General features: G+C 51.3%; 1 protein-coding gene across 5 annotated transcripts in view; it reads left to right on the top strand.

Moving 5' to 3' along the window:
* The first annotated feature begins 432 nt into the window (after nucleotides 1-432).
* Nucleotides 433-11,517, top strand: part of Prkag2 (protein kinase AMP-activated non-catalytic subunit gamma 2) — a 271,437-nt gene continuing 260,352 nt past the window's right edge. For all 5 annotated transcript variants that reach the window (XM_041640579.1, XM_041640574.1, XM_041640573.1 and 2 more), the window contains exon 1: nucleotides 433-1,030. In XM_041640579.1, the coding sequence (XP_041496513.1) occupies nucleotides 917-1,030 (114 nt within the window). In that variant the 5' untranslated portion in view covers nucleotides 433-916. The remainder of the gene's footprint in view (nucleotides 1,031-11,517) is intronic.

Below are 11,517 nucleotides of genomic sequence, written 5' to 3'. Positions count from 1 at the left end.
GGAGCCGGCTTGTCTGAGACAGACAAGTGCACGCTGACTTGGGGGCGGCGTGGAGTGGGACAGTGGCGCCGCACACCGCGCACTTCCTGTTCAACGCGCACCGCCTTCCACCGCCCAGCGCTCCCGGAGTCTGAGTCGGTGCCAAGTCCGGCCCCTACAGCCCCCCGAGTCCCCGGGGACGCGGCTCAGAGGCCGCCCCGGGCGGGCGCCCTGCCCAATTCTCCCCTAGGGGCTGGGGCGCGCCCTTCGGCCCGCAGAACCCAGCCAGCCGCCGCCACAGTTTATTCCTGCGGCCACGCGCCAGCCCAATTGCGACGAGCCTTCGCCTTTGCACCTCCTCTTCCCCCTCTGCCCTCCCTCTCGCTTAGAGAGGAGGCCCTCCGGGTCCTAGGCTCCCTGCTGCTTTATTGTGCGGCCCAGGGTTAAGCATTTCTATTCTAAGCGGCTCTCTCTGGCCACCGATTCCACCGAGGCACAGGCACTGGAAGGCTGTTTTCCAAATTGCTGTTGTTAATTGCACCTGCCTGGCCAATTACCTCTGGGAATCTGTGGGAGGAGCCGAGAGGTGGAAAATGTTGCTTCGCTTTGCAGGAGAAGGAAAACTTTGTCACCCAGCACGAGTCTTCTGCCCCGCGTAACCAATACCAGCGCGGTCCTAGACTCTGAACTAGACGATTCGGTAGGAGGAAAAGGTCGCTCCGACCCAGCATCCCGCGGACCGCCAGCCCCTCGGGTGCCGCCCCGCGTGTTACCTGCGCCACCCGCCCTCCCCGCGGAAGTCCCCACGAGGTGTTTTCAGGGTGGAAGGACAGTCATAAAGAGCGCGTGGCTCTAGTGTAACGGCAGCAGCCCTGGGAGGTAGCGAGGGGACCGAACCCCGGGGACAAGGCACCGGAATTAACTTCTGGCTAAAGTTATGGGAAGCGCAGCCATGGACACCAAGAAGAAGAAAGAGGTTTCCAGCCCTGGCGGGAGCAGCGGCAAGAAGAACCCCAGCCTGAAGAGACGATCACTGCGTGTGCACATTCCGGTGAGTCCCGTTCCCGGAGCTCCAGACTCCCGCAGCGCCGAGGCGGTTAACACGGGACACCCCCCGCGCGCCGTCCTGTCCCTCCTGTCCCTTCGGGAGGCTGGGGAGGGGGAGGGGCAGGGCCCAAGCTGGGCCGCAGAGCCAGTGGTTGGAGCTCGGTCCGCACTCGCGTGGAGCTCCGGAACTGTCCCGGGCAGGGGCAGAGTCAGGGGTGTCTGCTGGGAAACGGGGACGCGGAGCGCGCTCCCGGGTGCGCATAGCCTACTGGCGGACTGGGCGTAGCCCCGGATCCGGCCGGTGCGGGTGCTGGGGAGGGGGTGGTGAGTTGTGTTGTTTTGCTGAAAAAGGACGGTGTGGACTGAGCTTCGAGGGGTGGAGCTGTGCGCGGCCGCCAGGGACCGAGGAAAGGAGTAGTGGGTGGGGACATCGCGGGGGCCACGGTGTGGATGCACCCCCAAATGGCTCTCCGCGCCAATATTCCCAAGTTTCATGTAAGTCGCGGCTGAGGTCCCTTTGCTGTGGTTCTCTAGGTTTGACTCCAGGAGCATTTCGGGCCTCTGTAGAATTTGGAGGTTAGAGGTGCCCTCATCTATACAGAACTGTAGCTAACTTCAGCCCAGATCTCCAGCCTGCCACCTTGGTTGGACTTTGGCGACATTGATCTAAACAGCCAGAGGGAGCAGCATGCAGAGTAGCTTGTTCACAGTGCTCAGCATCCATCAGTGTGGCCTGCCCTAGAAGTTAGCCCAAGGGCTCTTGTTCTCACCTCCATGAGGGTGGAGGTGGGGATCAGATCGCAGGAGGTGTACCCCAGCCTGTAACTTCACCCGCTAAGGGAACCCGTATCTGGCCATATCCTAGAGATGACCAACCAAGCAAAGGTTTTTACAAACGCACATGCTAGGCAGTGTGGGACAGCAAGTGAGCTCCACCTCCTGCCAGTACTACCTCATGGCATCATCACTGATCCCTGTCACAGCATAGGCAGAGCTGGCTTGCAGGGACCATCCACTCATTTTCACCTTGAAGAGGAAATAGTAGTCTTTTCTTACTGTATTGACCCCCAAACCCTTCCTTTTAGATGCCTCCTACCCCCTTTTAATTCCAGTCGAGGAGCGCAATACTGAACCGAGACTTGGGGCTTGGAAACCCACATGTCTAATGGGTGCTTTGGGGAGCAGTTTAAAGTTGGGCATCTGGGCAAGTCATAAGTCCATCAGTGACCTGAACGTACAGGAATATGGGTTTTATTTGAGAAAAACACTCCTACGTACATTGCCCACGTAAGACATTTAAAACTGTCGTTAGAAAGTTAGACACTGCTGCTAAGATCTGTTTAGCAGTGGTGAGCGTGTGAGCTGGCCCCCTAACCACTCAACTTGTCCCGTTTGTCCCAGAAAATGGTGCCGATTTTCCCGCCTTGTAGGGAGGTCGAAATAAAATAATAAACGGGAAAGCTCTTTACAAGGTAAAGTGCTGTATACTCGTGTGGTTATTACATGTGTGCCAGGGTACAAGAAAGAGCTCCCAGCACTTAGGAGGCTGAGGCATGAGGATTGTTGTAAAGTTAAGCCTTGCCTGGGTTACATAGCAAACGGTCTCAATAAAATAAATAATAAAAGTGGGCATGGCAAGGAGAGGATGGGGGATGAGGGAGTAAATAATGTTCATTGAGCAAGCCACATTGAATTGAGGCCAAGTGGAGAGACTGATCCCCCATTCGTGTGTGTTTGCCATGCCAGTGGGGTGATGTGTATGGCAGTATAAGGCAAAATCCAGCACCAGCTAAGGGACTGCTAGGCCAATCTGTGAGTGCTGAAAACCAGTGTTTAAACCGGGACATTCTGGCATGTTCCTGACATAACCCAGCCCTTACTGAAAATGGTATCCACTGCACTGTCACACAGCTGTTCACCAAATGTGACCTCTGCCTGGTGTTTTCCCTTAGGACCAGGTCCAGGTCTGAGGGAGGGAGAGTTCTGTCTCCTCAGAGTGCTTGTGTTTGAGGGTGGGACCAGAGGTTCCTCTCATCACTACCCCACTAATGGTGACCTAGTGATTACTATGCCAGGAGAGGCTGTGAATTAGGGACTTTAGACATGTGCTTAACAGCTAAGCCCAGGACATAAGATGACAGGTCAGCTGCACAGCATTTGCTTGTGGAGAGTGGGGGAGAGAGAGACAACCACACCAGACCGCATCAGATGCAGGAGAGGGTGCTTCTAAATCCCATGGAATGCAGTGTCTCCTAGGGAAGGGAATGGTCTGAGACCAGATCAAGAAGGACCTTGAAGGAAGGCCACCAGAGAGTAAGCAGAAGAGGCCCAATTAAAAATGAATTTCAAACAACAGCATTTTTTTCTCTAATCTTAAGTATGCCACATGCCATGTTTGGACTGATCTATTGCTATGCAGACCCCGTTTAATTGAGTATCCTGTATCTCCTCAGGCAACCCTGGCTTGAAGGCCAGGCTCTGCCAGGCATAGTGGCGGACACCTTTCATCCTAGTACTCTGGAATCAGAGGCAGAGAGATCTCTGTATGTTCAAGGCCAACCTGGTCCTCTTAGTTAATTCCAAGCCAGCCAAGACTGAGGAATTGCTCACAAAGGCAGGAGAGTTGCAGCAAAGACCCTGCCCCTATGCTTAAGCCTGCCCCAAGTCCTCCCTAGCCTTGTGGGCAGCATTGGGCATGCGTCTTTCTCCCTGTCTGAAAGATTCCTCCCAGCTTGGCGCCTGGTTCAGCTGAATGTGGGGACCTCAAGTGCTGGTATAGTGTCTGTGTTAGTTACTTTGGTGCTGAAACAGCAACTGAGGGCTTGTATCTGATCCACAAGCCTGAGGCAGGGGTGGGGGTTACTAACAGGGAATGGCAGAGGCTTTTGAAACCTCAAAGTCCACCCCCAGTGACACACCTCCTCCCCAAAGCCACACCTCTTAATGCGTCCTAAGCAGTTCCACCAACTGGGGACCAAGCTTTCAAATACAGGGTCCTGGGGATTCTCATCTGAACCACCACAGTGCCCAAGAGACAGACTTCCACCAAGCAGGATGGCATTGCATAGACAGTTCTGGTGTGGCTGCACAGACCATTCCAGGAGAACCCAGCAGGATGCTAGCATTTCCCCCTAGGGAGTCCACTTGTTAGCTTATCCTCATGGCCTGTCTGGCTTCCTGAAACTTCTTTCTTACTCCTTTGTTACTGCTATTTAACTTAAAACTATCCATCAAAACCTAAGGTCTTGTCTGGGAGCTTTTCTCGGGGGCCTCAACTGAGAAATCATTAAAATGAGAGGAACAAAATTCATGGGAAGTAGCCAGACACACCAGCAAGATGAAGTGCTTTGGCAGACTTTCGGGGGTCAGGGACTGAGAGCCCTTCGGTGGGGGAAGGTGGTTGGAAGATGCTCCCAGGAAGATGGGAAGGAAGGCACGAGAGAGGCAGGACATTGTGTGACGGTGGAGCTCCCAGAGAGCGTAGGTTCTTCACCTAGCAGGCATTAGTTACAGAATACACATGTTCCCAGCCCTCTTGGGAGAGGAGCTCCTGAAGTCCTTCACTGTCACTGGAGACAGACTGAAAACAGAGCCAAGGGCATCTGGCCAGTCAGAAGGTTGTGGTGGCACAACTGGGCTCCAGTGAGCTCAAGACACTGCCACCTGCTGTGTGGCTAGAGTCTCACCCTGCCTGAGGCCACAGCAGTCCCTGGAGAGCATGGGAATAGGAGAGTGCTCTGTCCCTGAGGTTGGAGGAGCAGGTGACATTGTGTTCTCTGCCCCTCTCACCACTGAAACAGCCTGAGCTGGAGTCTGGGGAAGACATTCAGCTTTGACCTTGACTGAGACAGTTTAGGGTGGGGCTTATCATAGTGTGGTTCTTTTTTTTTTTTTTTTTTTTTTTTGGTTTTTTTTCGAGACAGGGTTTCTCTGTGGTTTTGGAGCCTGTCCTGGAACTAGCTTTTGTAGACCAGGCTGGTCTCGAACTCACAGAGATCGGCCTGCCTCTGCCTCCCGAGTGCTGGGATTAAAGGCGTGCGCCACCACTGCCCGGCTTTTTTTTTTTTTTTCATAGTGTGGTTCTTGAACCAGCTTGATTATAATGGCACAGTCTAATATGCTCTTAAAAATATCAACTCTGCGGGGCGGTAGTGACACACACCTTTAATCCCAGCACTTGGGAGGCAGAGGCAGGAGGATCTCTGTGAGTTCGAAGCCAGCCTGGTCTACAAGAGCTAGTTTTAGGGCAGGCTCCAAAACAACACAGAGAAACCCTGTCTTGAAAAACAAAACAAAACAAAAAAGCCAAAAAAAAAAAAAATCAACTCCTATGTGTCAGTCTGAACCTACTGAATTGGAATTTCTGAGACTAGACCCATGACTTTGTCATTCGTTAAATTCTTGATGGGATTCTGACACCTTCTGGGTTTAAAAACAGTTGGATTCCAGCCTCCGTTTCTTCTGCTCTCATGCCATTGGTTCGGTGTCATCTGTGTTTCCATCTGTCCATCCTTCCATCTGTTGACCATCCATCACTGAACTGACTGGTTTTATGTCAACTTGATATAAGCTAGAGTCATCAGAGAGGAAGGGTCCTCAGTTGAGAAAATGCCTCCATAGGATCCAGCTGTGAGGCATTTTTAAAATTAGTGATCAGTGAGGGAGGGTCCAGCCAGTTGTGGGTGGTGCCATCCCTGAGCTGGTGGTCCTGGGCTCTATAAGAAAGCAGGCTGAACAAGCTATGTGGAGCAAGCCAGTGAGCAGCGCCCTTCCATGGCCTCTGCATCAGCTCCCAGGTTCCTGCCCTGTCTGGGTTCCTGTCATGACTGCCTTTGATGAGGAACAGTGATATGGAAGTGCAAGTCAGATTCATCCTTTCCTCCCCGACTTGCTTGTGGTCATTGTGTTTCATCAGAAACACAGGAAAATATAAACCAAGACAATTACCTATCTGTAATCTATCTAATCTATCTGAACTCCATGTAATATTTGTCCATCTATCCACCATCAACCTATTTATCCATCCATCCATCCATCCATCCATCCTCTCTCTGTCCATATATCCATCATCTATCTACTCTGTCCAAATATTCACATTATCATCTTTATCCATCCATCATCTATCTGTCCATGTCTGTTTATATTCAAGTATCCATGTATCTTCTGTATACCTGTCTTATCTGTCATCTCCATCCATCAATCATCTATCCATCTATCTCTTTCTGTCTGTACAGCATCTATACATCTTTCATAAGTCATCTGCACTGTTCCATCCGTCATTGAGAAGAACTACCCTTCACTACTGATTGCTTGACAATGGCAGGATATTTCCGGCTTCCAAATAAAGCTCAGGCAGCAGCTGGAATAGCCAGTGCGAGTCAGCGTTGTAGGCTATGCCTCAGTGGCTTGGCGCATCTTTGGGTATTTGTGAGCATAAACTCTTGGAGGACCCAGACATCAGAAGCTTCAGCAGCTCAGTGCGGAGCCCCAGGACTTGTGGTTCCAGGTGTACTAACAAAGTCTAAATGCTATGTGTCAGTGATTTCGTGTGAAAGGTGGGGCCAGTGAGTGGGCTTCTTCAATGTGGGCACAGCCCATACAGTTGGGGCACTGGAGTCAAGAAGAGATTTCAATTCTACCTTGTTTGTAATGCATATGTATAGATAGATAGATAGATAGATAGATATCATAGTACATATTCACTAAAATTTTTATTATTATTACGGTATGTATTATTTAAACAGTATATATTAGAGTTGTGTGTATTCATTATTTAATGACATTAGTTAGATCTAGAGATTTAGTTACTGATTTATTAACTGTACTCAAGTTCCTCACACTGTGACATGTGGCCCTCCTGTCTGGAGGCAGAGTCTATGGCTCCATATCCTGTGTCCTGTCGTGACCAACAGACTGGAGAAAGCGCTGGATTTGAGGCCACCTGAACTGCCTGCTAGACACACAACCACGTTTTCCTCTGTTAGCTGGCCTTTGTGGAGGCAGCTGGGCATGTGAGCAGGGCTGTTGTGAACCCCGCCCCAGCTGAGTTACCCACTGACCCCAGAGATCACCATAGACTGTGAGAACTTTCCAGCAGAAGGAGAGACCCATGAGAGATAGATTCATAGCCTACTGCTTTAAGCCTCCACAGTTTGCCATATTGAAAGCAGAAAGCTGTGGTATTATCTATTGGGTGGCAGGTGCCTACAGTTACCCTTGTAAGGGAGGTAGGGGCAATGGACATGTTGGTGCCCGTGAAGCCCCCAGGTCTTGCACTGTGCCTGCTACATAATAGGTTGGACATAAATAAAGCAAGGTGCAGTTTCCCGGTAACCAACAGAAGAGCAGGCCAGGCTCTTCCTAGACTGGTGTTTGCTAGTGTCCAGTGATCCTGAGTACAGAATGGCTAGCATGTATACCCACAGCGGGACTTAGGAAAACTTGGCAGAGTGGAAACTGGGAGGAGGCAGAGATACCCCTCGTTCCCCTGATGATTTCTGTCCCCAGCCCCAGGATGTGAGGCTCAGAGGGTGCATGGCAGGGCCAAGAAGCGATGCTCTAGAAAAACAAAGGTGGCCCCAGAACGGCCCCCACAGCCTTCGTCACGTACTCAGCTTCCTCCCCGTCCTGCTATACTAAGATTCCCATCATGGAGGAGGGAGCAATGTAGGAAAGCAGCAGAAAACAGGAGGGAGAACCCCTCATGACCAGGCTAGGGTACACTCCACTTGCTCCCCACAGCCCCCCCCCCCATGGCTGCTCACATGTCTCTTTTGGAACAGAGGGGGTAAGTTTTTATCATGCCTCTCGGGCAGGGACCCTGTTGGATTAGGTCTCTGTGTCTGTTACAATGCAACACTGCAAACCAGGAGACAGGCGACCACAGGAACCTGCCTCTCGGGGCAAGAGGCCAAAAGTCCAGTGTCAAGGTGTTAGAGGGACCATATTCTTTGTCTCCAGAGGAGGATCCCCCTTGCTTGTACTGCCTAGTAGCCGCACATCTCGGCTTGTGGTGGTATCACGTCAACGTTGTCTCCATCTTCATCTGGCCTTTCCCCTCTGGGTGGTGGTGCTCACATTCTTCCTCTTTAAAGAGTGTCGGCCAGGTAGGATGAGGGCCTACCCCGGCAACAGGCAACATCGTCTGAGCTTAGCTCTTATTTCAAACCAGGTCTCGTGGGTACTCTGTTCCTAGGGCCAGGGAGAGTGTGGCTCATTGCCGTTTCTGGATCTCCCACCTAGCAGAGGACCCACGATACAGACTTGAAAGGATCTTCAGTCACCCTCCCTGGCAGCAGACATGTTCTCTGCCTACACGTATCCAGCAGGTCATTTCCCTCTTCCTAAAAGTTCTGCTCTGGCCCTATGTCATTCTTCCTCTTTGCCCTCCTGAAACGACAGGAGGTCACTTTAAGACTGCCCTCCCACAGGGCTTCACTGCCCAACAGCTTCCCATGGTGAGGATGGACCTCTGCCTCACAGAAGGTCTACCAAGAGCCAATTGGTCCCTGTTGGACATTCATCAGCAATCTCACTGCCCAGCTAGAAAACACCAAAACAGCAGGGCCCTGGCAGGAACTTTGCGGCTCAGGCGCTATCCCACTGGCCTGTGGCAGGCCATGAGTTGGCAGAGAAGACTTCCTGTCAACAGGAAGTAAGGGATGGAGATTTAGTTATTTTCAAAGTAGGTAGTGGAAGAGTTGAGTACAGTTTGAGTGAATAAGCAGAGTCCAACAGGAGGCGCTTCCCCGCTTTTGGGGGGCAGTGGGCTTGCACCCCCAGCTAGTGTTAACCATATCCTCTGCTCTGGCTACATATGCACTCCGCGGATGGCGGGACTCCCCTGAGAGTTCCCTGTGGTTGAGTCCGAGGGACATGATTCCCTTCTCATGTGGCTCCACTGTTAATCTCCTAGTGAGGTCACAGCTGGCCGACCAAGCAAATGAAGGCCCCTTCTTACCCGATGCTCAGCGCTTCCTGATCAGCCCGGGGGCTATGTTTCGACTTGATGCTGACAAGCTCGGGGTTGCTGAGATTGGTGGGATGCCTAAGGAAGAAATGGGAAGATGCTGTTTCCCGGGTGGTCGAGTTTGCTCGTCATGTTAAAGTCAAAGTCAAAAGATGTAAACCCAGGGATGGAGGAAGCCAGGAGTCCTGGAGTTGGGAGGCTGAGACTCCTCCCTCAGGTCTTCCGAGCGTCTGGAGTCCCCACAAAAGCAAAAGGTGCCAGAAACTGGATGTCCTGGTCGAGAGCTGAGTGGGTCAGAGGAAAAATAGAGGAAATGGGAGAGAAAACTGCCAGGTGACATCACCTCAGAGCCCACTTATTTTTCAGAAAGTTTTCCAGCTACCTGATTTTAAAGTTACCTAAATGAAGTATGGGCCGAGGAAGAGGCAACGGCAAGCAGAAGGTGTTTTCACATCTTTCTAGGCTGTCTAGGTTTGGTCTTGTGTTTCATCTGTGACAGTTTATAGCTCTCACTGGAGACTAGCAATAGCAACACCCTTTTCTAGGTTTTCTTTGAGGGACGGCCAATGAAAGAAAATAGACAAAGAAAGATATCCACACAGCACAGGGCACCCTAACAAGAGCACCCAGTGTGGAAGATAAGAGACCAGCTGCCCTGGGCCGGATGAAGAAGACTCCAGGACCAAGTGTCTGCCTTCATCAATGGGATGCTCTCCCGCCCCCTCTCTAGTAGTTAGAACCTGTTTCTATCAATAGGGACCAGGTCCGAGCAGGGATAGAGGAGAGGGAGCTAGGTAGAGTACCACTTTACCTCTCTCCTGCAGTTGTCCACATTACCAGGCAGGGATGGATGGACCCTCTGTGACGCAGGCATGAGACAAGTGAGTTCAACTCTAAGGTTACTCCTGGAGGCCCTGGACCTAAGGCTCTGCCCATCCCTGTGTTCGTATATATTCTGTGCTATGCTGTTCCACGGAGGACCATGTTCTGTGGGTACCACAGGGTCTAAGAAGCAGGAAAATTCAGACTGGTTCTCCAGCTGCCCGTGCTTTCCCTGGGTCCAGGTGGTATTCAAGAGTCCACACATGATGGGACTGGAGAGGTGCTGGGGGAGCTGGTTCTCCCACGGGTAGGCATTTGATAGCATCCTGTTTCTATCAGCTAAGATGAGTGGGTGTCCGAGGTGGTATTTTGGCCCTGGTGAGAAGCCAGGATTAGGATAGAGAGGTTGTTTGTGTCCACGCCACTCTTGCTTGTTAAATGTAGTTTGAGATTTCTGAAATGGCCTTAGGGCACAAGTAATAAAATATTTTCAGCTGTAAGACAGAGAAACACTGGATAGTAGCAGCAAACAGTCTAAGGGCAGAACTTGCCCAGGTGACCTTCTATTGGATTGCTGAGTACCAGCCAGGAGAAGTGGCCCAAAGAGCTTGTGGTACTTCCTGGAAACCCAGAGAGAACAGAAGTTTCAACCTGGACCACCCTGCCTATGTTATGACCCACCACGATTCCATAGCAAACTAGCGGTAAACCAGGAGCTCAGACTTGGGTCTTCTGTTTTAATCAGGTTGAGAAGAGAGGAACATTTCTCAAGGCTACAGGTGAGGCCCAGCTGCTTGGCCCATATCCTCTGCCTCTTGGTTAGAGGCCAGAAGATATCCTCAAACAATGCCAACAAAATAGTTCTGTTTCGTGCAAGCTCAAAGCAGCAGCTGGGACAGAGGTGAACACAGATCCAGGCTGCAGGCTGGCCTGAAATGTTTCGGACCGCCCTCTGTCTTCTGTGGTCTTACCAATACCAGTGCACAGGAAAGGAACAAGGTCACTGCACTGGTGAGGTCATGATGGCACTGTTGTCTCTGTTCCTTTTCAGTGCTGACACACGCCTCCAGTGACTGGGTTCCCTTCCTTGAGGTTTTTCTTGACCCTTGTTTCTGAACCTTGGCTTTGGGCCTGCAGTGGGAGAGGAGAACAAGCTGAATCAGACGGACAAGCAGGCTGTGTAGCATTACCATAAACATCCTAGCCAGCCCCAGGGACATTCTGGAAGTGGGATGCCCTTTGGAGTTGCCTCCAGGTAGAGGAGAGAAGGCTGAGCTTTTGTGGTCATGGTCCCCGAGAAGAGGAGAAAAGCCGGGGCAAGGCATTAACTGAGCGCTAGCAGCTCCCTTTTCTGAGCCTAATTACCTTACTCCAGTGTGTCTGTCGGTCTCCTTAATGAGCCCCCGAGCCCCTTTAAAGATGACAAGTATGGATTCCCAGGTCAGCCCAGAGGAAGTGACTCCTAACATCGCAACCCCAGATGCCCATGTTATTAGAGAGAAGAGGAAATGTCCAGGCCAGCTGAAAAGTATAATGAACAAAACCAAGATGATTTTGAGAATCAAAGTGTTTAGCTATCTTTAGGAACTCATTTCTCAACATCTGAGTGGATCCATTATTCAGTAATCTTATGAAAACCACTTAGTGAAAGTGAAGGTCCAGGGAAACAGCTCTGTTGATAAAGTGCTGGCAGCAAGAGC

The sequence above is a fragment of the Microtus oregoni genome, unplaced genomic scaffold (genome assembly GCF_018167655.1).
Source record: "Microtus oregoni isolate MIOR12 unplaced genomic scaffold, Mior012 000064F_ref0000363, whole genome shotgun sequence".
NCBI classification, from domain to species: Eukaryota; Metazoa; Chordata; class Mammalia; order Rodentia; family Cricetidae; genus Microtus; species Microtus oregoni.
The sequence above is the reverse complement of the archived record's forward strand: the minus strand, read 5'-3'. Positions and strand labels throughout refer to the sequence as shown.